The following is a 25,772-nucleotide window of genomic DNA, read 5'->3' on the forward strand; positions in this document are numbered from 1 at the left end:
TTTCATCACATGCGTGCATGCTCAGTCACTCAGTTGTGTCTGACTCTTTGAGACCCCATGGACTCACCAGGGGCCCACCAGGCTCCTCTGTTCATGGGATTCTCCAGGCAAGAACACTGGAGTGGGTTGCCATTCCCTTCTCCAGTGGATCTTCCCAACCCAGGGATCAAACCTGGGAGTTTTTTCACGTATGTACACCCAGAGAATATATTGCTGTTTGTTTTTAATGGTAGAATGGGACAGGGGAGCCTGGTGGGCTTCCATCTATGGGGTCACACAGAGTCGGACACGACTGAAGTGACTTAGCAGCAGTAGCAGTACGACATCACTCTTTGTGCCTGCACACTTTCTCCGTGTCATTACAGGTTGCTCTTGTGCCTTACTTTTCACTGATGTATTGTATTCTGCCCTATGTGACTGGACTGCAATGTAAGTGTGTCCCCTGTTGATGGACATCTGGGGTGTTTCCAGTGTCCCCTGACCTTGTGCCCCTCGTCAGCCAAACCTCGTGAAAGGCCCATTCCACCTCACCAGGACCCTGCTTGCTGGCCCTTCCTTTCCCCTTCCTCTGCCCCAGCTCTGTCCACACAACCGCAGTTTCCCCAGTCTCTACTTCAACTCTTCTGAGCTCCAGACCACACGAAAGGCATAATCATTTATTGAGCACTGACTCTGTGCCAAGCACCATCCTCAGCATTGTACATGTTTTGTCTCATCTAATATTCACATCAACACAAATGGTAGGTATTTTGATAGTATTAGACCAACGTTACAAATGAGAAAGCCGAGGCCCAGCCAGGCAGAGTAACTTGCCCAGGACTACACACCTATTGCCCAAGTCCCATAGGCAACTCAAAGTCGATGCGTCTCCAGTATAAATTATCATCTTCTTCTTCAAACCAGTGCCTTTCCCATTCTTCATGTTCAGTGGGGACATCTCCAACACCACGGGCCCAAGCCAGAAACTGGAAGGCAGCCCTGGGCCCTGGCCAGTCCTCACCCACTCCTCCCTCCAGTCTGAGCCTAATTGAAGCTTTTACCTCCTTGGTGTCAGGTGAATCCTTTCTCTTCTCTCCACCCTCCAGGGCTGACCTGTGACCGCCCCTCCTGGAGCAGCCTTGCCCCACACTTCCTTACAGGCCCCAGTCAGTCAGTCAGTTCAGTTGTTCAGTCGTGTCCGACTCTTTGCGACCCCGTGAATCACAGCACGCCAGGCCTCCCTGTCCATCACCAAATCCCGGAGTTCACTCAAACTCACCTCCATCGAGTCGGTGATGATGCCATCCAGCCATCTCATTCTCTGTCGTCCCCTTCTCCTCCCGCCCCCAATCCCTCCCAGCATCAGTCTTTTCCAGTGAGTGAACTCGTCGCATGAGGTGGCCAAAGTATTGGAGTTTCAGTTTTATCATCAGTCCTTCCAATGAACACCCAGGATTGATCTCCTTCAGAATGGACTGGTTGGATCTCCTTGCAGTCCAAGGGACTCTCAAGAGTCTTCTCCAGCACCACAGTTTAAAAGCATCAATTCTTCGGCGATCAGCTTTCTTCACAGTCCAACTCTCACATCCATACATGACCACGGGAAAAACCATAGCCTTGACTAGATGGACCTTGGTTGGCAAAGTGATGTCTCTGCTTTTTAATATACTATCTAGGTTGGTCATAACTTTCCTTCCAAGGAGTAAGCGTCTTTTAATTTCATGGCTGCAATCAGCATCCGCAGTGATTTTGGAGCCCAAAAAAATAAAGTCTGACACTGTTTCCACTGTTTCCCCATCTATTTCCCATGAAGTGATGGGACCAGATGCCATGATCTTTGTTTTCTGAATGTTGAACTTCAAGCCAACCTTTTCACTCTCCTCTTTCACTTGCATCAAGAGGCTTTTTAGCTCCTCTTCACTTTCTGCCATAAGGGTGGTGTCATCTGCATATCTGAGGTTATTGATATTTCTCCCAGCAATCTTGATTCCAGCTTGTGCTTCTTCCAGCCCAGCGTTCCTCATGATGTACTCTGCATATAAGTTAAATAAGCAGGGTAACAATATACAGCCTTGACGTACTCCTTTTCCTATTTGGAACCAGTCTGTTGTTCCATGTCCAGTTCTAACTGTTGCTTCCTGACCTGCATACAGGTTTCTCAAGAGGCAGGTCAGGTGGTCTGGTATTCCCATCTCTTTCAGAATTTTCCACAGTTTATTGTGATCCACACAGTCAAAGGCTTTGGCATAGTCAATGAAGCAGAAATAGATGTTTACAGGCCCCAGTCTCCCCCTTTTCCAGCATCCTGCAAACTGCAGCTCAGGTGGGCTTTCTAAACCTCATCTCACCAGGTCCCCACCTCCAGAAGGAAAACCAGCGTCATCTACCCACCCACCGACCCCCGCCCTGTCTCCTCAAATCATGAAGTTCGGCATTCAGCCCCAGAAAGGACCACCCCTCTCCTTTGCTCTGTCTCGTCCTCTAGGAAGCCATCTGTGTCCTCAGCTCAAGACTGAGCTGTGAGCCCACTCTGAGCCCCGCACGTAGCCCCTTCTTCACCCCTCAGCTCTTTCCTTGTGATCACCTGTCCCCTAGTAGGGGCTGTGCTCTGTGAAGACAGAGACCCAAACTTACCCACAGAGCCTGTACACAGGAGGTGCTTAATGGCTGTTGAAAGGCTAAAAGCAGAAGCAGGGACAGAAGCCATGGGTGATGCTGCCTTCTGAGTCCCAGAAGCAGGATGTTCCTCCCGGCCTGGAACCGGTGGACCCTGGCCACCCTACCTCTGTACCTGTTCCCCAGAACCTCATGAGACCATTTCCTGCCCCCTTCCTTTTGACAGGATTATCCTCTCTGCTTCTTCCTTTCCAGCTCTGGAATTCCCCACGGTGGGAAAGCTCTGCCCCCACGAAGAAGGCAGAGCCTGCATCTTACCTCCTCTCGGTCTACTTCAGGCATTTTCAAGGGTGGGGTGATTATCCTCCCATGGGTGAAAAATTGGATCCTTGAAAGGGAGAGATTTTTTTAAATCTTACTTTTTTTGTATAAAGCAAAGTACAGTACACAAACAGATATACAGTATATCTGTGGTATTAAAATATGCAATTAAGGGGAAAAAATGCCTAAAAAGCTCCTGAGGAGGGGAGAATAAGGGAAAAAAAATGTTGAGAAACTCTGATCCACACACTGGGGCCTTGCCTTGCCTGGTCCAAGGAATGGCCAAGGCAGCTTCTTCTCCCAGGGCAGCTCAAGTTTCCTCCAGGCTGACCCCCCACCTGCCAGCTGGAATCCCTCCCCCATACCATCCCTCCCTGCCCTGTGCCTGGCAGCCCACCCTTCCATGTCCAGGGTCCTCTATTCTGATCCTGTCTTTACTGAGGCCACTGATTGGCCCTTCCACTTGCTCCCCTGGGGGCCACCCAGCTCCCAGGGCCGGCAGGAGTTGGAGGCCCCTCAGCTCTGTGCTCAGCCTTGGGCTACAGCATAACCCGGGAGCTCCTGGGAGAACCCAGGAGGTAAGCCCCACCACAGGAGGCCCCCAAGAAGCGGGGTTGCCACTGTGGGACAAGGCTTTCTTTATTGGGGTGGATGTAGGGTCACAAATAGTCTTAGAGGGGTTCTAGACAGGTGGAGTCACTTAATGGTGGTACAAGACTGAGGGTCTATCTTCGGGGAACACAGAGACAGGGGTGAGGGAAGAGGTCCCGTGCTGGTGAGACATGGTCTTGGGCAACACAGGTATTTTGCGGTCTTCAAGCGTCAAGGAATTCTCCAGGACCTGGGGCTCCTGTCGTTTGTTGGAGCCAACGAAGAACAAGTAGATGATAGCACCACAGTAGGCACCCAGGGGTGGTGCCACCACTGGCACCCACCACCAGTCCTTGGTGCTGCAGGCAAAAGGCAGAGGCCTGGTTAGGGGGCCAGCACCCAGCATGGCACCTGCGTCTACCTCAGGGCAAGATGGGGGGAGGGATGGCAGGGGAACCCCCCTCCTAGCCCGGGAGTTGGCCCTGAACCTGGGACACTGATCAGCTTCAGCCTGACTCAGGGACAGCAGCGGGTCTGGTGCAGGGCTGACATTCAGTCCAGGAGCAGGGTCTGGAGGAAGGTCAGGACCCACTCTGGCCTTCCAGGCTGCTATGGGGGGCAGCAAGGCAGCGGAGGGGGCGGATCTGCAGGACGCTCTTGGGCTGTTCCACCCTCCACATGCAGGGAACCCACAGGAAACTCCCAGGACTGGGCTGGACCATGCAGTACCTGAAGACCTGTGAGCCCCAGCCAGCGAGGAAGGTGAAGAAGCGGGGAGGCAGGTCCCGGGATGGGTTGATGGCGTATCCCGAGTTCATGCCCAGGGATATCCCGATGATGACAACAAGGATGCCGGTCACAATGGCCTGCGTCCCCGGCAGTGCTGGGTTGTTATCCTTGTCTGCGATGGCTGAGAGACACAGCTGAAGCACCCCAGTCACCACCACCTGGGGAGAGACACCGTGGCAGCACCCGGGGCCCCCGCACCCACCCGTGGCAGAGCCAGGACTCTGTATCATCCCGCACAGGGTCCTTGTCCACTCCGCCACAGGGGGCTGCCTGCTGGCCCCTTCTTGAGTGGAGGAGGGCCTGAGGAGGGCCACCCGTGCCTGGACCACTGACCTCATCCAGGAAGCCCCTCCACAATGTCATGTGGTCAGGAAGGTAGGTGGCAAAAATGTTAGCAGTGGCTGTGGGGCCGGTCACCATCAGCTTTCCCCCCGAGAAGTCGATAATAGCGGCTGTGGGAATACAGACTGAGTGTGAACCTGCCCCCTGACCGAACCCCACCGCTGTCCCAGAGAGGAGGCAGTAGGACGGAGGGCAGGGAGCGCCTCCGAGACTCTTCTATCCCAGCGTTTTCACAGGCGAGGACGCGCTCGGGTCTGCCCACATTTCAGGGGAGGAGGCCGAGGCCAGAGGTGGGCCGCCCGGGGCAGGACACTCACTGTAGAAGAGGCCGTAGATGGTGGCCGCCGCCACGAAGGAGCCCAGGAACTGACCCAGAACGTACACAGGAAACTTCTTCCAGGACATGCGGCCTAGTGCGCAGCTGGTGAAGGTCACGGCCGCATTCATGTGGGCCCCTGCGGGAAGGGTCAAGGGGTGTCGGCAAAGAAACAAGCAACAATCAGTGATGTGAGAGCATGGACAACAGCGAGGATAGCAGCGAGCATCTGTGAAGGGGGCTCACTCAGCCCTGAGAGGCAGAAACCACCATCTCCGTCTCCCCATGAAGCAAAGCAATGGGTGGAGAGGTCAGTCGCTTGCCTGAGAGACCCCAGCTTGTAAAAATGGTGGGTCAGGGGGCTCGTGAAGCGTCTGGGCAGAGGAAAGTGGCTTGTGAGGGCAAGGCACCAGCTGACTTGGCGAAGGGGCTGGCTGGAAGGGGGCCGGAGGAGCCCATGGGGGACACCTGGCTGGGCTTGTCGGTTGGGGCCCGGCCTACTCACCAGAGATGTTCCCCGCCATGTGCACTCCCATGGTGACTCCGAAGCCAAAACCCAAATTGACAGCGAGGTAGCTCCCCAGTTTACCTCCTAGAACCATGTGGGCCACGGCACCGAGACCAAACACCTGTGGGAGAGGGCCTCTGAGGGGACTGGCCACCCAGACAGCCCAGCCTCAGAGGAGGACTTGGAGCTCAGCTGGGGCTCCATGCCTCCACACGCTAGGTCTCCCTGGCATTGCCCTTGGGTACCCCTTTCTGCTGTACCCTCCTCCTCCAGAGACATGCCTCCTCGTGACCTTGTCCCATTGCCCCTGCCAAGGCCTGTCACAACTGACCAGTGGGAGCTGGGTGCGTGCTAGAGGAGGAGTTGGGTGAGGAGGGAGAGTCAGGCTCCCATGGACCTAGCCAGGTGCTTAGACTCCAAGTCCACCTGAAGGGCTTCCAGGAGGACAGGGCTGATGTGGATTGGACCCCTTGGAGCTTCTCATTCATCAGCATAGTCCAAAGGAAATTTCTTCAGGGACTCTGAAAACTTCCTTCTGGACTCTGTCAGGACCCACCACCAACCCTCACCACCTCCACACACATCAGCCCTGGAAGCCCACCCTCAGGCGTCACTTCTGAACTTCTCACCCATCCCTAACCACCAGATCTTGTTAGATGACTCTCCCCACTGAGCCCCTTCACAGGGAGGTTAGAGACCTAAAAGGAGGCCCTTACTCAACCTCCCCCTAGCCACTAACACCCACCTTCCACTGCGTCTGTACAGCCTTCCCCTCCAGCTCTGGCTCCTGTGCCCTCCTCTGTCTCCTTCTGCAGAGGCCTTCCTCCCTCTTGCCAGTATCTTCTACCCTCCCCTTGTCCGACTCCCACAGACTTGGGTCTCTTCCTTCCTTAAAGTAGAGCTTCCACCTCATCCCGGCCTCCCTGTCCAGCTCTGGACTCCTGGATGCCTCCTCCCATGTCAGTCAGGCTCTAGGAAGGACCCACTCCGTTTCAGTTTAGTTGCTAAGTCATGTCCAACTCTTTGCAACCCCATAGACTACAGCCACCAGGCTTCCCCGGCCTTCACCATCTCCTGGAGTTGACTCATACTCATGTCCATTGAGTTGGTGATGCCATCCAACAATCTCAGGTCCTTTGCCCCTTCCTTTGTCCTCCCTCCCACTCTGGCTTCTGCTTCCCCCATCACAGACACCAGTTCCCTTGTCCGAGGGCTCCAGCCTCTGGATTTCCCAGTGGTCCCTTCAGGCATCGTCTAACTTGACTGTGCTGACTTTCACTCTGCTCACCACTCTGCTTCCAGAAAGGACCTCCTCATTGGCTTCCATGACGTGTCTCTCTCTCTTACCTCTGTAGCCTTTCCCTCTCCACAGTTCCTTCCCACATTCTTCTTCATTCATCTGCCTTATAAATACAGATGATCCCTGTGTTCTATCCCTGGCCTTTTTCATAACCCACCTCAGTCACTCCTGGGTTTTCTTACCATTAGTCTGATGGACTAATTCCCAAAACCTGCACTTAGGAGCCAGATCTCTTTTTCCAAATACCTCCAAGAAGTTTCCAGGGTGTTCCATAGGCATCTCCAGCTCTAAAGCTCACCATCTCTCAGAAAATGTGATCTTCATTCCATGTTCCCCCATCCCAGTTGGCCAAGCCAGAAACTTGTATGTTCTCCACCGCACACAGTCAACGCGGGTTATAGTCTCCCCAGATCTTACCCAGTCACCTTTCAACCAGAGTGACCTAACACAAAAATCTGACCATGTCTGTCTGCCTTTGGACCAAACATTCCTGGCTCCCTTGCATTTCCAGGATAAAGTCCAAACTCAGTAAGTCACCATTTAAGATCCTTGATTTCATGCCTTCTGCCTCTCAAGTTTCATATCGGGTCTACTATTCTCTATGTTGAACACTAGTGTTACCAATAATAGCATTATATGTGTTCTCAGTCACTCAGTGATGTCCAATTCTTTGCGACCCCATGGACCATAGCCTGCCAGGCTCTTCTGTCCATGGAATTTTTCAGGCAAAAATACTGGAGCAAGTTGCCATTTCCTACTCCAGGGGATCTTCCCTATCCAGGGATTGAATCTGCATCTCTTGCGCCTCTTGCATTGGCAGGCAGATTCTTTACCACTGTGCCACCTGGGAAGTCAAATAATATTACTACTATTAAAAATAATAACCATTTGGGCTTCCTTGGCTGTCCAGTGGTTAAGATTCCACACTTCCATTGCAGGGGGGCGTGGGTTCCATCCTTGGTCAGAGAACTAAGGTCCCACATTTCACGTGGTGGGCCAAAAATAAACAAAGAAAAAAAGAATAATAACCATTTATTGAGCACATACTATGTGCCAGGCACTGGCAAGCAAGTTCTACCTCTCACCTCCTTTAACCCGTAAACCTGTTTGGTTTGGTTGGTTTGGTTTAGTCGCTAAGTCGTGTCCGACTCTTGTGATCCCATGGACTGTAGCCCCCCAGGCTCCTCTGTCCATGGGATTTTCCAGGCAAGAGTACTGGAGTGGTTTATGCATTAGGTATTATTATTCTCCCCATCTGACAGATGGGCAACCAGAGGTTTAGAGAAGTTGAGTGGCTTGTCTCAAGTACACATCTTGGGGCTTCCCTGGTAGTCTAATGGTTAGGAATCCAGCTGCCAATGCAGGGGACAGGGGTTTGGTCCCTGGGTTGGGAATAACCCACATGCTGCAGAGCAACTAAGCCCGTGTGCTACAACTACTGAGCCCACACGCAGCAAATACTAAAGCCCATGTGTCCTACAGTCTGCTCCACAACGAGAACACCTCGCTTGCCTCAACTAGAGAAAGCAATGAGGACTCAGAGCGCCAAAAATAATAAATCTTTTAGAAACAAAATAAAACCCAAAAAAAACAAAGTACACATCTTGCACATGGTAAGCCAGTTTTCCAATCATAAGCAGTTGCCTATGTCAGTCTCAGAGAAAACACCTGGACTGCTCCCTTCATGCCTTGCTTTCTTATGCCTCGGTGTTTTGCATATGCCACTCCCTCCCTCTGGAATACCTGATCCTAGACCCTGAAAAATTGATACTCTACATTAAGGCCACATTCAGATGGTACCTCCTCTGAATACTCTATGTTTTAGATGTGTTGTCTTTGAGAGACCTCTAGATGTCCAGACTGCTGGAAATCAAAGTCTAGATCTGTCATCCAATATTATGGCCATGAGCCACACATGGCTATTACGTACTTGAACTGTGATCTGTAAGTGTAAGGTACACAGAAGATTTCAAAGGCTTCAGTTCAGTTCAGTTCAGTCGCTCAGTCGTGTCCAACTCTTTGAGACCCCATGAATCACAGCACACCAGGCCTCCCTGTCCATCACCAACACCCGGAGTTCACTCAAACTCACGTCCATCGAGTCGGTGATGCCATCCAGCCATCTCATTCTCTGTCGTCCCCTTCTCCTCCTGCCCCCAATCCCTCCCAGCATCAGAGTCTTTTCCAGTGAGTCAGCTCTTCACATGAGGTGGCCAAAGTATTGGAGCTTCAGCTTTAGCATCAGTCCTTCCAATGAACACAGAGGATTGATCTCCTTTAGAACTGACTGGTTGGATCTCCTAACCTCAGATATGCAGATGACACCACTCTTATGGCAGAAGGTGAAGAGGAACTCAAAAGCCTCTTGATGAAAGTGAAAGAGGAGAGTGAAAAGGTTGGCCTGAAGCTTAACATTCAGAAAACAAAGATCATGGCATCTGGTCATCTGCATATCTGAGGTTATTGATATTTCTCCTGGCAATCCTGATTCCAGTTTGTGCTTCTTCCAGCCCAGCGTTCCTCATGATGTACTCTGCATATAAGTTAAATAAGCAGGGTGACAATATACAACCTTGACGTACTCCTTTTCCTATTTGGAACCAGTCTGCTGTTCCATGTCCAGTTCTAACTTGCTTCCTGACCTGCATACAGGTTTCTCAAGAGGCAGGTCAGGTGGTCTGACCTCTCCCAGGGGTCTTCATATCCTCCCTGATGGCTTCAACTCACGTCCACAATTCTTCAGGTATTTCTTTTTTCAAAAACTCCAGAACTCTTCAGGGGAAATAAAAAATTTTTCTACTAGCCACATTAAAAAGGTAAAAAGTGACAGGTGAGATTAGTTTTAATAGTTACTGTATTTAACCCACAAGTCCATATGGAATTTCTGTAGAAAAACTTTTTACATTACATATGTGGCTCATGTTGTATTTCCCTTGAAGAGTTCTGGAGTTTGAAAAAAGAAATACCTGAAGAATTGTGGACGTGAGTTGAAGCCATCAGGGAGGTTATGAAGACCCCTGGGAGAGGATGAACCTAGGGCTGAACGTCAGCCCTCAGGGAGGGGCGTTAGAAACCCCAGCCAGTGCTGCCGTTGAAATGGAAGAACAAGACTTCCCTGGTGGCACAGTGGATAGGAATCCGCCTGCCAATGCAGGGGACAGGGGTTTGATCCCTGGTCCAGGAAGATTCCACATGCCTTGGGGCAACTAAGCCCATGCCCCACAGCTACTGAACCCATTTGCTACAATTACTGAAGTCCAAGCGCCTAGAACCCATGTTCTGCAACGAAAGAAGTCTCTGCAATGAGAAACCTGTTCACAACTAGAGAAGCCCACATACAGCAACAAAGACCTAGCACAATCAAAAATTAATAAATTAAAAAAAAAATAAAGAAATGGAAGAACAAAGAGAGAATGTGCACTGTACCCCAGAGAGAAGCAGAGTTTCCCATGGAGAGTGTGGCCCACATAGTCACGCGCTGCCTCTGGGTCAAGCGTGAGAAAGCCTGGAAAGCATCCCATTGGATGTGACAACCCAGGGTTCTTGAGTGGGTGGGGAACACTGTCTCATCAGGGCGTGGGGTCAGAAGTCAGGTCCCGAGAGCGGGAGGGGAGGAGGGTGAGGAACGGTTGACAAAACGGGTGGAGACATCTCTTTGAGAACTTGCCTGAGAAGGGAGGGGGACCAAGTGTGATGAATGAAGGGGCTCGCAGAGAGAAGGGAGGAGCGTTCCGTGTTCTGCTGTTTTAGGAAGGGAGTCTTGAGTGTGCTAAGGTCGAGAGAGGGAGGGGCTGGAGATACAGAAGAGAGGAAAGAAGAAGCAAAGCGCCTGAGGAGCCTGGGCGGTGGGGGATGAAAAGGAGTGGAGGCTCCTGCCTGGGGGAGGGGGCATTTGTGGAGCCACAGGGAGGGGAGGTCTGATGGGCGAGGAGCCAGACACACGTGGAAAGGAGGTGGCACACCTGACAGTTCTCTGTCAGGCTGGAGACCAAGCAATTTGCTGATGAAAAATGGCCGGTGAGTACATTAGATTTGGGACGGTCTGAGAACCAGTGCACTAGCCTGGATAGGGGAGGGGAGAGGCCGCTGAGCAGGGCCTGCTGGGTCCCGCAGGAGCCCCAGGACAGGTGCGGGGAGCCCAGACACAGCCCGGCTTAGGGCCAAGGGTGGGGTGAGGAGGAGAGGATAGGGGTGGAGGGGGCTTGGGGGTGGGGAGCGAGGCCAGGTCAGGCTGACAGGTTTGGGGTAAAGAGATGCAGGGACTGGCGCAGGCATGGAGGGTTTGAAGAGCAAGGTCTCCATTTCCAAGCAGGAGCTCAAAACCATTTACTAAAAACAATGAATGAGTGAATAAACCCCATATGCTCCCCTGTGTGTCAAGGTTGCCAACTGGCAGCCCCTGGACCTCATCTGTTCAGCACACGTTTTGTTTGATTAACTTGGTTTTGATGCACAGAAGTTTCAGCTTCTCTTGCAAAATCAGAATCTCTGTCAACAGCAGCCTGCATTCCAGGTGATGTGGCGACAGTCAGCCAGAGTGGTGGCAGACACGTCCTCACACAGGTCAGCACTCCACCGTTAGCCACAGTCCCAACCTCCCTCGGTGATTCTCTCAGGCCCTGACAACATGAGTTTTGCAACCCCTGCCCTATTGCTCACAACCCCAGCTGGGTTTCCAGGGCACTGATAGCCCAGCTCCTCCCCTCCCTGGTCAGTGAACAGCCTGTCCAGGTGCCTCCAATAGCCACAGGCCCAGCCTGGAGGACAACACCCCCAGAGGCTACAGAGTGGAACAGAGTAGAACAGTCTGCTTCCTTCATGTTGCTGCAATAAATGGGGCCTAAGGTCACTCTAGCTTTTCTGGCGAAACCTTCACGCTGATGACTCATTGAGCTTCCTATCACCTGAGAAAGCCCCCACTTCTTGGCACAGGCCTGATGCCTAAAAATAACAACAACACAATGTCCCCTGTGAGCTTAAGTCTCACAAAGTTCTTTTACACATTACTTCCCTTCAATCCTCACGACAACCGAGTGGCAAATGTTTCTGCTCCCAGGGAAAACCAAGGCCTGGAGAGGGGTCTTGAACTTTCCAAAGCCTGAACCTGAGGGCCTTCCCTCGGCTGGGAGAGAGTTAGAAATCCAGTGAAGGTAAGGGACAGAGCATGGAGATCAAGGGTCAAGACCAGGATATTAGGGTAGACTGGATTTAATCTTAACTTAAAATGTGACTTTGGACAAGTGACTTTGTATCTCAAAGCCTCGGTTTCCCCATCTGTGAAATGGGGATAATAATAGCATCTCCCTTCTAGGGCTGTTATGAGGATTTGGGAAGAAGCTGCACAGGAGGGCTTAGCATTATAGTGCCTGATATGCAGTAGGTGCTCAATAACAACCTCAATAAAGGGAGGAGAACCTCCAACATGGGCAGTGGGTGGGCAGGAATGCATGTGGGTGGTGCCTGCTTTCCCTAGGAGCTCTCCCAGGAGGCACCCTCCCACCTCCACAGTGCCAAGGTCTAACAACCCTCATGGAGCTGGAATGTCTTGTCAGCAATTAATTACTTTGCCCTGGATTAAGGCAAAAGAGGGTCCAGATGCTGTCTTCATGGCTCAGGAGGGCAGGTAATGGAGGAGAGGGAGACGGCGAGAGGCAGGGAGGGGAGGGCAGCTGAGAGAGTTTGTCAGCTTGAGAATGAACGAACACATATGAGCCACATGCATGCTGGGTGTCCAGCTCCAAACCTTCTTCACACAAGTCAGCCAGCTCAATATTAGCGTCGCACTCACCAGTGAGAAAGCTCAAGTTCTGAACAGTTAAGATATTTATGTAAGATCATACAGCTAGAAGACAGCAGAGCCAGCATTCAGACCCAGCTCCAAAGCTCATGGAGGCCCAGTTTCACACTGTTAATAATGTCTGGGGCCAGACTGGACAGCAAGCCAGTCAATCCTAAAGGAAATCAACCCTGAATATTCACGGGAAGGACTGATGCTCCAGTATTTTGGCCACCTGATGCGAAGAGCTAACTCACTGGAAGCGACCCTGATGCTGGGAATGAGTGTGTGGAAGGCAGGAGGAGAAGGGGACGACAGAGGATGAGATGGTTGGATGGCATCACCGACGCAATGGACATGAGTTTGAGCAAACTCTAGGAGATGGTGAAGGCCAGGGAAGCCTGGTGTGCTGCAGTCCATGGGTCGCAAAGAGCCGGACATAACTGAGCGACCAAACAACAATAATGTCTGAGAAGACAGGCTCTGAGCACAGAGAGACCTGCCCAAGGCCAGCTGATGACTCAGTGGCAGAATGATCAGGATGAGAACCCAGGTGTCCAGAGTCCCCTGGGCAATGTGGGTCCCACTGTCTCTCCTACACTGTGACTCAGTGCACAGACACTCACACGCACACACACACTCATCCTCTCCCCTCCCCCCACCGCCACCTCTGTTGTGCCTCCGAAGCCACTGTTCCCCTCCCCAGAGGCTAACCCTTCTTGTCATGGACCCGGGGCTTCATGCTTAAGGCAGAGGGTGGATGGGTGAGTAACTGGGCTGAGGCAGGACAGGGAGTCCCCAAGAAACCCCGCATCCCACTTGCATCTGGATTCTGCCCAGTGATCCCCTTAAAGAGCCCTCCCCAGGTCCCCCAGGGCCTCCTAGGTTGCCATACCCTACAGGAAGCTGTCGGCTCTCACTACTCCGGGCTGTCCACAGCCCCCCACCCTGCTGACTGCTCCCCCTTCTTCTGTAACCTGGTCTCCTCCCACCCCTCTGGTCACCCAGTCCCTTCTGTGCGCTCTCTTCATTCTTCAGGCTCTGTTCTCAACTCAGTTCTTTTTTCTTTCTATACATTCTCATTGTACACATTTTATAACCGTTCTCCATGTTCTGATGAAGTCAGCCCAGACCACATTGCAGAGTTCCAGGCCTCTATACCCAGCCACCCCACCCCTGAGAGTCCCCCACCCCCAGCAGCTCACCTGATCACAGGAAAGCCGACCTCACGCTGAAATGGCCCCTCAGCAGTTACCCCACATCTGTTGCTCGCGGTCTCCTTTGCTCCGTCTTCTCTAACTCCCCCAGATGTGTGCTTTCTTCTCCATCCCTGGACCACACTGACCCTGGACTGATCCCTGGACCTCCACACTCTCTTTCTGTCCTAGGCCATCCCAACAGCTTCTTCTTGGGCTCCCCTCCCTCCAGCATTGCCCACTCTGCTTAGGCTCCACACAGAGCCCAGAATTTCTTCCTAAAACCCACATCTGGCCATATCACTCCCCTCCTGGAAAACCTTCAGTGTCTCCCCATCACCCTCAGGATTAATTCTCAAAGCCTCCACATCCTTTCCAATCTCTTTACTCTTTGCTTCCCTTCTCCTCACTCCTAGTCATGCCCACAATGCACCCACCCACCTGTAACTCAGGATTTCATTTCACCCCACATATTGTGAGCCCTTTCTCTCCCAAAAAGACTTGGTGAGAAAGACAAGTCCTTGTTTTCCTGTGCTTCTCCCTCAGAGGCTGGGGAAGGGACAGTGTGATCCAGGGCCCAGAGGTGGGGAGTGGGTCATGGGTTGCCCTTATGGAGCCCCACCTTTCTGAGGCCCCACTTTCCTGAGACCCCTTCTTCAGAGTCTGCTCACCCTGTACCCCCTGCCCACTCACCATCATGACAAACGTGCTGATGAACTCCGCCAGGAACTCTCGAACAATCTCGTTACGCCATATGACTTGCATCTTTGTTGCTGTAGGTATCGAGACCACCTTGGACATGCGGGTGGACCTGAAGCAACAGCCGGAGGAGCCCATGGGCAGAAATGAGATCAGGTGCACTTATTGTCATGGCTGAGTTAATGGGTAACCCAGTGGCCTCTCCACACATGTCTGCTCTTGCCCAGGGCAACTGGTACCTCGGGGGTCAGAGGCACATGAGAGCCCAGGGACGTGGAGAGGGACTGGGGTTGGTCATCCAGGTCACACCCCTTCTTCCTCCTGCCGGAGACTAGACCATTGGGAAGGTGCACCCATGAGGTCAGGGTGCAGAGGGGGCAGCTGGGGAGCCTGTAAGTACAGTCTGTGATGCCAAAGGGCCTTGGGGGAGAAGCAGGTGGGAGAGAGCAGGCGGGAGAGTAGAGTTCAGCTGTCTGTCTGCCTGCCTGCCTGCCTATCTGTCTGCCTGTTTGCTGAGGCCAGAGCTCTGGGGACACAGGTAAGGCATCAGGCAAGATCTGGCAACTGCGAGGCTCTGCAAACAGCACAGGGTGTGGCAGAGTTGGCTCCTGGGCTCTGTGAACAGCACTGAGGCCTGAAGCACACCCCAGGTTCTGTCTCTGCAGCAAGGTCAGCGTGAACAGACGCTTGTGAGTGAATGAGTGAGTGGATTAATGAGCCAATGAAAGGGGAGGAGGGAGGGAAAGATGGACTGTGTCTTACTCCCCAGTGTATCCTCAGTGTCCAGTATAGTGCCGGGCACGTGGTAGATGTGCAGAGTACACGCGAATGAATGAAAACTGAGACTTCGTCTGTTCAGTTCAGTTCAGTTGCTCAGTCATGTCTGACTCTTTGCGACCCCATGAACCGCAGCAGGCCTGTTACTCTCCCCTAGATCCCCAGCACTCCCACAGTGCCTGACACACGGTAGAACGTTGATAAACGTTTGTTTGGTAAATGGATAATTGGATGGACAAATGAAAGAGTGAGTTAGAGGCTCTATCTTCTGTTGGGGCTGGGGGGACAAGACTTGAGTTTGGGGCAGGAGACAGCCTGGAGGCTCTGGAGGAGGAGGAAGAGATACCTGCTTGCAGCCTTAGTGCTTATTCAGTCTGGTGGCCCTCCCCTCTCCCATGCTGCCTGTCCCTCGACTTCCTCACCCTGCTGGAGACTGCCACAGCGCCCCCACCCCGCCACAGCTTCCTGACTTTCCCCAGCCTCACAGAAGCTAAGAGTGAGCCCTGAGAGTGAGAAATGTAAGCCGGGCATGGATAAAGCACAATCCACTTTTCTGGCTGAGAACCCAAGTTCATTTCTCACCCACCTTACTTCAGGGAAACAAACCCAGGACTGAGCATATGGAGGGGGATGTAGTGCTGCCTGGACAGTCAGTCCACTAGCGCCCACCCAACTGCCGCTGCCATGCGGCATCCCATAGGTGTTCCCATGCCCCTGTGTCTGGCCTCCTTGGTGCTGAGGAAGAGCCTGAGGCAGTCCTGGGGGCTTCCCTGGTGGCTCGGTGGTAAAGAATCCACCTGCCATTGCAGAAGACACAGGTTCGATCCTTGGTCCGGGAAGATCCCACATGCCGCTGAGCAACTAAGCCCATGTGTCACAGCTACTGAACCTGTGCTCTAGAGCCCAGGAGCCGCAACTACTGAAGGCTTTGTATCATAGAGCCCGTGCTCTGCAGCAAGAGAAGCCACCACCATGAGAAGCCCATAGACCGCAACTAGAGAGTAGCCCCCTGCTTGCTGCAACTAGAGAAGAGCCTGTGCAGCCACGAAGACCCAGCACAACCGAAAGTGAATAAGTAAACAAATATTATTTTTAAAAAATAGAAGAACACTCCCAGAAGGTAACACAGAGGCAGAGGAGAGGCAGACAGAGCAGGAAGTCAATGACACCAAGGGAGCCCTGGGGCCCTGGCCTCTTCCTCCTCACCACACTGCAAGCAGGATTCAGTAAGTGACAACCACCAACAAACCAATGAACCAAACATGTATTGAATGCCTGGAGTGCCAACTGTGTTCAGTGCACATGTGCTCAGCTGCTCACTCTTGTCCAACTCTGCAACTCCATGGACTATTACCCGTCAGGCTCTTCTATCCATGGGATTTTCCAGGCAGGAACACGGGATTGGGCTGCCATTTCCTTCTCCAATATGTTTGGGGACTGTAGTAAAGAACATTGGCATGATCCCTGCTCTTAGAAAGATGAACAATTTACTAAGCAATTACTTACAGTGTAAGGAGTGTTGCAACGCAAGGAGGACAGATGAGCCTGGTGGGCTACAATCCATGCGGCCACAAAGAGCTGGACACGACTTAGGAGCTGAACAACAATGAGGAGTGCTGCCACAAGTGAATGCTGGACACTATGGGGTTGCAGGGAGGAAGCAAATGACCCAGCAGAGGGAGTAGGAGAGGGAGATTTAGGTCGAGAATAGATGGCTGGTCAGATGAAGGAGCATCTGGGAGGTGGGGGAAAGTCCTGGGCATTGGAATGGTTTGGACAAAGGCTCGCAGTGACGACAATGTATGAAGTGTAGAGGAATTCTGCAAGGACGGGCTGCAGAGAGAGGAGGCGAAGCGGTATGAGAGGGGCAGAAATGGCAGATGGCCTCGTAGCCCATGCTAGGGAGTCTGACTCCAGAGGGTCTTGGGGTGGAGGAGTTAGACAGGAGCTCTGCCTCCTGCTTGGAGGCAGAAATGAGGGACCAGGAGTGGAGGACGTGTGAACAATCACACGTTCAGCCCAGACAGGCTGAATGATAATGGCAGCCAGAGCCAAGAAGGTTCATGGAGGTGGCCAGAGGAAGGCAATCCTACGAACAGATTTGTGTCTCATTAGAGAGGAGGATGGAGAGGGGAGAGTCCAGGACACCCCGGCTCTGGATGGAGCAGCACAATGGTGTGTGAGGCTCATGAGAGAAGCGGCAGGCCTAGGCAGAGGATGAGGAGTCACCTCTGGGTGTGCAGAGTTTGAGGAGCCCACTAGACAGCTAAGTGGAGGTGACCAGGAAGGAGCCTGCTGGTAACGTGGTCTGCTTTAGAGATACCCATTTGGAGGTCACCTAATCAGAGATGGTCATTTCATCCAAGGGCAAAAATGAGAGAGCTCACAGAAGAGGAGTCAAAGAAAACTGAGTCTACAAACCAAGAAACCAACCATCAACCAGGTAACTATCTAAATGCATGCATGCTCAGTTGCTTCAGTCATGTCCAACTCTTGGGATCCTATGGACTGTAGCCCACCAGACTCCTCTGTCCATGGGGATTCTCCAAGCAAGAATACTGGAGTGGGTTGCCATGCCCTCCAGAGGATCTTTCCGACCCAGGGATTGAACCCGCATCTCTTATGTCTCCTGCATTGGCAGGCGGGTTCTTTATCCCTCTGGAAGCCCCAGTTACCTAGTTCCTTGCTAATTAAGGAACTAAATATCTGACCACTTAGCAACCAACCCTTTGACTAATCAACCTAGCAACTTAACCAACTAACTGGTTCTCCTATTAGCCAACTCATTTAATTATCTAAGCAACCAACCAGCTGCAAACTACTCAACTAGCCTCAAGCCAGCCATTCAAGCTGCTAACCCGTATTCATCCATTTAACAAACATTTGTTGAGCATCTACTTAGAAGTCAGGCAGGAGGGGTACAAGTGAACCCTGCCCTCGGATGGGTTCTTCCATAAGGAGATGGGTGACTCCCTCAGAGCAAGCAGCCCCTGGGGGTGGGAGGAGGGCAGGTCAGCAGAGACTTCGGGAGAATGGGCAGGTGGTGGCTGTGAGGGAGTAGGGAGGTGGAAGTGAGCACCTCTTATACTTTTTAGGAGATCGGTGGTTAGATGTGAGGCATGGGGGTCAGACATGTAAGGACAAGGCCGTGACTTCTGGCTGGAGAGTTGGGGGAGACGGGGATCCTTGACTGAGCTGAGACCACAAGGGGCAGGGGGGTTGGTGGGAAGAAGTCTGTCCTCAACTGGGGCTAAGCTGTCTGGGCCACCAGAGGGTCTTTGCAAACAGGGTCCAAAGCCCTGGGAGAGTCTTGAGTGGGCACGGTGACGTCGACAGCGCAGAGGCTACCCATGTGTTCTGTCTATCCTGGAGCACACAAGCAGACTGACACCCATGCTCATGTGGAGCTGGCAGGCAGCAAGGAAAGGAAGCAAGTAGTACGTACATTTGTGTGGTATTGATATGTCCTACCTACTGTCCTACCTACCTACTGGGAGCTAGAGCAGGGAAAAGGGAGAGGGAAGGACTTGGAACAGGGCAGTCAGGTCCCCTCATTGAAAGAGGCATTTGAGCCAAGACAGGAAGGAGGTGAGATCAAGCCACGTGGGAAACTGCGGGGAGAATGTTTCAGGCGGAGGGGAAGGTCACTGAAGGACTCTGAGCATGTTTGAAGGGAAGGAAAGGAGGGGAGCGTGGGTGGGTAGGATGGGGAAAGGTCAGAGAGGAAACAAGCACTGAATAGGCAGGGCCTTAGCCATTGCAAGGACTTTGGGTTTCATTTCACCTCAAAGAGACCTGAGCCTGAGCAGGTGGGAAGTACTGAGTTCAGTTCAATTGAGCACAACCTGTGTAGGGGCAGCTGGAACCCCCTGCCCAGCCCCTTGACCCTCATCTGGGTCTTTCTGAGCCTCCCCTCACCCCAGGGCCCAGCCCATGCTTGGCTATGGGTGCAGGTGGGAGAGGCTCTTCTTCCAGGCCCCATGGCTGGAGCGGGGTGGGAAGGAGGGAGTCTTGGTGCATCAGCTGCCATGAGGGAGGAGCTAGGATGGGTCAGAGAGGGCCCTGGGGGTGTGTTGGGTGCCGGACAGGAGTGCTGAGGTAGGGGAACATGTGGGATGCTTACCGCCTCTTCCTGTCTGACTGAGCCATATTGTCTTTGAGATTTTGGGATGCTGTGAAGCCAGAGAGAGGTCACTGGAGCTGGGGGCCACAGAACTTGGCCCCTCATTCCCATCAGACCTCAGTCCCCCAGTGGAGAAGCCACAGGGACAGCTCCTGCCAGGGCCAACACCTCAACCCAGCCAAGCTGGCAGGAAGGGAGAAGGAGGGGTGTGTGTGCTTCAGCCAATAGGGAGAGGCCCTGGAGCCCCACCCCCACCCCTGCTGGCCTCAGGACCCCTGGCCCCCAGGCCAGGGCCCTGCCGAGGTCCTCCTGACCTTCCCAAGCCTGCAACCTAGCTCTGGACAATGGAGATGCCCACAGGCTCCCGGCAGCATTTCCACCCTCACACAGGCGGGTATTACTGCCTTCAGTCTAACGTCAAACCCTCCTGTTGCTGACTTAAACTCTGACTTTCTAGGGCCTCATCTGCCTCCTCCTTGCACACACACACTCACACGGGCACACACACACACATACACGCCCACACATACACCCCACATAGGATGAGGTCCTGAAAATTCAATTAGTCCATATCCCCACCTCAGGACAAAGTCTACCCTCTAACCTTTCCTGAAGACACCCACCCCTTTTATTCCATTTTCCTTGAAAATGATACCACGAAGGTGAACCTGGACCTCCCCATCTTGCATGCTCCCTATTCTCCAGCCCCCTTTCTTCCAACTGCCATGCAAGCTCCCTCACCTTATCCTGACTGCAGAAACCCTCAGCCCAGGCCCAGGAGGGGCTCCAGAGGGAGAAGCCACCCCAGCAAAGCCAGGAATCCACCCCCTACTCTGATCCACATTCCTCCCGTTTTGGTCCCTTGTCGCCAGTCTCTATTTGCTCCCCACCGCCATCCCACCCCAGGCCCTCCTGGCAGCCTAGCCCCATGCATCCTCCCAATCTCTGCTCCACCACTGGTCCTCCCAACAGTCAATTTACAGGTAAAGAAGCCCAGAAAGAAAGTGTGATGTGCCTGTATGAGGCAGCAACTCAGGGCTAAACCAGAACAGATATCTAGGCCTTCAACTCCCAGTTGGGTCCCTTCTCCAGCCACTCCCATGGTCGTCCCATGCTCATATGGTCCCCAGGAATGGCATCCCCGAAGCCTGAGTCCCAGGGGAGGACCCCTGTCCTGGCCCTACCTGGAGCTGGACTCACTCTGCTGAAGGACCTTATGCTCCCAGTTGCCTGCCTTGGGGCCTCTCAGTCACAGCAGCCCCTGGACAGCTTCCTCCATGACCGTCTCAGGCTCTGGCTTCAGTCCCGACTAGGGCTCTGTGGTCCGTGTGTCTCCGGCCAGAGCCCGCCTCTCAGCCCTCCTCAGGGCGACCTGAGTGCTGCTCTACTCTGCTCCTCCAGGGAAGAGGTCAGTGGAGCAGGGGTTTGGCCCTTGTCACTCGAGCCAAGTGCAGACACACTGCCCAAAATAGCACCCTTTCTCCTGCCAACAGTGCCGTGGAGACGGGGTTCTGAGGCAGCCCTTGTGAGGTCAGAGGCGGAGCTCCTGGTGGGCGCTCTGGGTCTCTCGGTCTCAGAGGAAGGGCCTGTGCACCAAGCCAAGTGTCCAGCACAGAGCCAGAGGAAGTCCGCCCCCACCCCCAGGTCCCAGAGCTGGGGAAGACTCTGGAGGCCCCTGAATCCCCATCTGTGGGGAGAACTGCACAGAATGGGGATTCGAGGTGGAAGATTCTGAAGATCAACAGCTAGGTGGAAGGGCTGGGAAGAAGACTCTGAGTAAGTCCTAAGGAAGCCTCCATCCCGAAGGAGGAAGGGGAGACTCGGGCTCTGGACTCTGAGGGGAAGAGACAAAAGCCATGTTTGCAGGAAAACCTCAGTCCAAGAGGGGAGGTAGAAGCCAGCCTGGTTCTCTGGAGGCTCTTAGTCTGGTAGGGAGGAGAAAAAGCCTGGGCCTCATCCTCTGGGAGCTCCCATTTTATTTTAGTGGGGAAAGGGGAAAGCTGGGCCCAGCCCTCAGGAAAACACTTCCCATGGGAACAGTGAGTAAGGCCTCTGGGAAGGAGCCAGGCTGGACCAGTGCCTATGGGTGGGTGGCCAAGGTGGGTCAGGAGCCAGCCAGGGGACCAGCCACAGTCTATGAGAGGACTTCTGGAGCCAGGGCCTGCTGCTAAGTCGCTTCAGTCATGTCCAACTCTGTGTGACCCCATAATGGCAGCCAATCAGGCTCCCCCATCCCTGGGATTCTCAGGCAAGAACACTGGAGTGGGTTGCCATTTCCTTCTCCAATGCATGAAAGTGAAAAGTGCAAGTGAAGTCTGTCAGTCATGTCCAACTCTTCGAGACCCCATGGACTGCAGCCTACCAGGCTCCTCCATCCATGGGATTTTCCAGGCAAGAGTACTGGAGCAGTGGCATGGGTGAGCCTCCAAAGACAGGCAGTCTGGGGTCTGGCAGATGACTTGGTGCTGAGAAACAAGGGAGGGGTTGCTGGTCTGCAGACTGTAAGGAGACCTGCCAGGTGGAGTCGTGGAGGGTGGGCAGTGGGTCCAGAAGGTTCTGAGGCTGGCAGCCCCTTATTATGGAGAGGGGGTTGTAGGGTTTGGTTACAAAGCCAACTCTGGTAATAGAACAGTCCTCTAGAGGGTGCCAATAGAACGGGTCTGGTCTGGAACTTGCCTTGCCAGCCGAGCCACAACTCCCCCCAACCCCGCCCCTCCCCACCACCCCCACCCCGCTTCCGCCACTTTGGTTCAGTGGGTTAAGAATCTGCCTGCAATGCAGGAAATACAGAAAACACAGGTTCAATGTGTTTTCTAGGTAGGCAAGATCCCCTGGAGGAGGGCATGGCTACTCAAGTATTCTTGCTTAGAGAATCCAATGGACAGAAGAGCCTGACAGTCTACAGTCCGTGGGGTCAGAGTCAAACATGACTAAGTCAACTTAGCATGCACTTGCCCACACACCACCCCTCCTAGACTAGCAGGTCACTCACTCTGTAAGGAGAGGCAGAGGTAGGCTGCCCAGTCAGAGACCATCATTAAGGAATGAACTCTACCACAGCAGCCCTATAGCTGAGGCTCTGCCCCTCACCCCCTCTGCAGACTTGAATCCTTCCTTCAAGGAGGTAGAGATGCATCCCTGGTAGTTTATTTCATTTTGTGGTTGCACTGGGTCTTCGTTTCTGAGAGCAGGCTTTCTCTAGTTGCAGCGAGCAGGGACTAGTCTTCGTTGCTGTGCGCGGGCTTCTCATTGTGGTGGCTTCTCTTACTGAGAAGCACAGGCTCTAGGCGCATGAGCTTCAGTCACTGTGGCGCACCGGCTTAGTTGCTCCACAAAGCATGTGGGATCTTCCCTGACCAGGGATCGAACCCTTGTCCCCTGTATGGGCAGGCATATTCCTATCCACTGTACTACCAGGGAAGTCTGACACCTGCCTTTACTCCTGTGTGTGCTGTTGAGGCCAGGGTGAGGTAAGAGTCAAAAGTGGAGCTCTGGAGTCTTGGATGAGATCAGAACATGGGCAGAGGTGGGGTGGGCTGGGGTAGGGCTGGTGAGGGAGGGAGACCGGGATCCATGCTGGAGTCATGCTGGAGTCAGGGATCAAGCCCTGGGCTCATTTACTGGGCTGTGCGCTGAGACAGATAAATGGCAGGTAATTTAGGATACACCATGGAGGGAATACAGGAACCACTAAGCCAGCCTGGAGGTGAGCAAGAATCTTCCAGAAGACAAAACATGGACACTGAGTCCTCTAAGGTGAGTGACGGAGGATGGGGCAGTAGTGGTTCTATTAAGTCATCTGAAGCCCAGTGGGACTGTGAGAAAACCTGACACATTCAGGGAATTGTCAGTGGTTTACAGAGGGCTGGAGAAGTGAGCAGGGGCAGACCATGAGGGGTTTTGTCTGCCAGGGCATGCAGTCAGACTTTATCCCAAGGGCCTGAGGCCTTCAGTGGGTTCTTCTTCTTGTGTGCTTAGTCATGTCCAACTCTTTGAAATCCTCTGGACTGTAGCCCACCAGGTTCCTCCATCCATGGAATCTTTCAGGTAAGAATACTGGAATGGGTCGCCATTTCCTTCTCCAGGGGATCTTCCCAACCCAGGTATCAAACCAGGGTTTCCTGTGTCTCCAGCATTGCAGGTGGATTCTTACCTGCTGAGCCATCTGGGAAGCCCCTCCAAGGCTTCTAAGCAAAGAGAAGCGTGAAGTAGTCAGTCTGGGGTCCCTGAGGCCTCGGAGCCTCCAGCAGGCAAGGGCGTGATTGGACCTGGGCTCAGGCTGGACAGAGAGAACCGATGTCAGCCCCTGGGCATCTACTTTGGAGTCCATGGATTGTCGGGAAGCATGAGGGTTGGGGCAAGGGGCAGGGCAGGATGCTGGGGACAGGAGGGTAACTGAGAAGGAGCAAATGGTAGGAGGAGGGAGGAGATAGAAACCCAGACACCAGCCTACCAAGAGGACACACAAAACTCGAGGAGGCTATAGCCCCAGAGAAAGGTGCTGAGGAGAGGCCAGCCTCAGTGAACTGGTGGGATGGAGGATGGCCACAGCTGAAGAGATGGAGGCTGAGGTGGCAGAAAGGTCAACTGTGGAGAGAACAGAGGCAGTAAGGGGGGCTCTGAGTCTGGGCAAACTCTTTTTGCAAACTCTGATGTATCTTTGGGCATCTAATCCCTCTTTCAGAAATTGTTCTGTTATTCTAATTTTGCCTGCAGTACAATACTTTTGCAGAATTATGAATCAGTGAATTATATATCACTATTAGCTGGGAAAGATTGAGGGCAAGAGGAGAAGGGGGTGACAGAGGATGAGATGGTTGGATGGTATCACTGACTCAATGGACATGAGTTTGAGCAAACTCCAGGAGATAGTGAAGGACAGGGAGACCTGGTGTGCTGCACTTTACGGGGTCACAAATTGTCGGACATGACTTAGTGACTGAACAACAATTAATGTTAAGGTTGGAAATAACCCAGTGCTCATCAACCTCCCATTTCTCACTCATTACAGTAAAAAGCTTTCAGTGTGGACTAGTAAGTGGGGACATTAATGTTCAACCTAACTGAAAATTTTAAATATTTATGAACACATAGCCAAGCAAGTCAAGCAAATATAATTGTCCATCACTTGAGTGGAAATTTTTAAAAAATAGAAAGCAAATAAAAAATCTCAGCTTCTTTTAAGTCTTTTTATTACCCAAAATACAAAGAAGTCAAAAGAACATTTTTCCCTCCATGACAACTACTACAAAAATTTTGGTAGGGTTCTTTCTAATCCTTTTTTTTTTTAATGTACACACATATACACACCCACCTGAATTTGTCGACAATAAGTAGAATGAAACTTGTATAAAATTTTGTAAAGTACTTTCTTCACTCATATATTAAGAATTATCTTTTCCATGCCAGTAACTCCATATCCATGTCATATATGTGGCTGGACAGCAGAGAATTGTCTCCGATTTTAAATGTATCCAACTCTTCTCTATTATGAATAGCATGGGGCAGACACAACTGACTGAAACCTAGTTAGGAATAAAAATACAAGTAGAAAATTTTGAAAATCAAAATGAAGGAAGAAAAATGCCTGAAGATACTGAAACTAATTTGGACTTCCAAGTGCCCCCAAAGTATTGATGTGTAAAAAAATGAATCAACTATTTCCACTAACATGTCATTTGATTAATGTATCATGTAAACTGCTTTCAATCAAATTGTTTTCCAGACTTTTTTTTTTAATGCTGCCACACAGCATGTGGGAACTTAGTTCTCCAACCAGGGATCAAACCTCTGCCCGCTTACACTGGAAGCATGGAATCCAAACTCTCTTGAGCCATAGAATCCTTTGTATAAACTCAGGTGTGCCATGGTAGCAATCAGTAAGAAATGAGCAGCTCTGGTTGAGAGAGTAGAGAGGGGAGTTGGAGAACAGTATAGGTACCTCGATGAACCCTGGTCTCTGAAATCTCAGACTGCTCAAAAAAGAAAAGACCCTCCTCCCCAAAAAAGACCCTTAAGCCACACCCAGGTGAGTGTCCCTTTTCAAACTCATTTTTCAAGTCGGGAAACTGAGATTCAGAGAAAGGAAGCAACTTACCTACGATCACCCAGGCCTAGAACATCTGGATCTTCCCAAGAGACCAGGGACCCAAGCTAGGAGAACTGGGGTTCTAGCAGGTGCCTAGAACTTAGCAGGTGGCTGGGCTGGGGAGGGCTGGGGACACATGCAGAAGCCAGGATGGTCTTTAACCCAGATACTCTGTAATGACCAGATCCTCCCAGCAGCCCAGGCTGTCATCCTTCCTTCCCAGAGTCATAGGTGGGCCTCCAGAAAAGAGTGGACAGAGACTGAAGCAGAAAGAGACTGGAGGCACTGACGTTAGCCCAAGGGCAAACATCCTGTGAGTCATGGAACCAGAATTCAAACCCAGGTCTGCTC

General features: G+C 52.4%; 1 protein-coding gene across 1 annotated transcript; it reads right to left on the reverse strand.

The window, feature by feature from the left end:
* Positions 1-642: 642 nt before the first annotated feature.
* On the reverse strand, positions 643-20,815 carry AQP7 (aquaporin 7). Its single transcript, XM_055427288.2, is given in 9 exon segments — positions 643-3,631; positions 3,634-3,866; positions 4,237-4,454; positions 4,630-4,748; positions 4,956-5,093; positions 5,460-5,583; positions 14,428-14,545; positions 19,334-19,382; positions 20,534-20,815. Coding segments are annotated over 8 exon segments (1,020 nt in total). The 5' UTR covers positions 19,360-19,382; positions 20,534-20,815; the 3' UTR covers positions 643-3,587.
* Between the last annotated feature and the right edge of the window lie 4,957 nt (positions 20,816-25,772).

This window comes from Moschus berezovskii, chromosome 7 (assembly GCF_049115385.1).
Source record: "Moschus berezovskii isolate FMDL1 chromosome 7, NW_MosBer_1.0, whole genome shotgun sequence".
Taxonomy (NCBI): Eukaryota; Metazoa; Chordata; class Mammalia; order Artiodactyla; family Moschidae; genus Moschus; species Moschus berezovskii.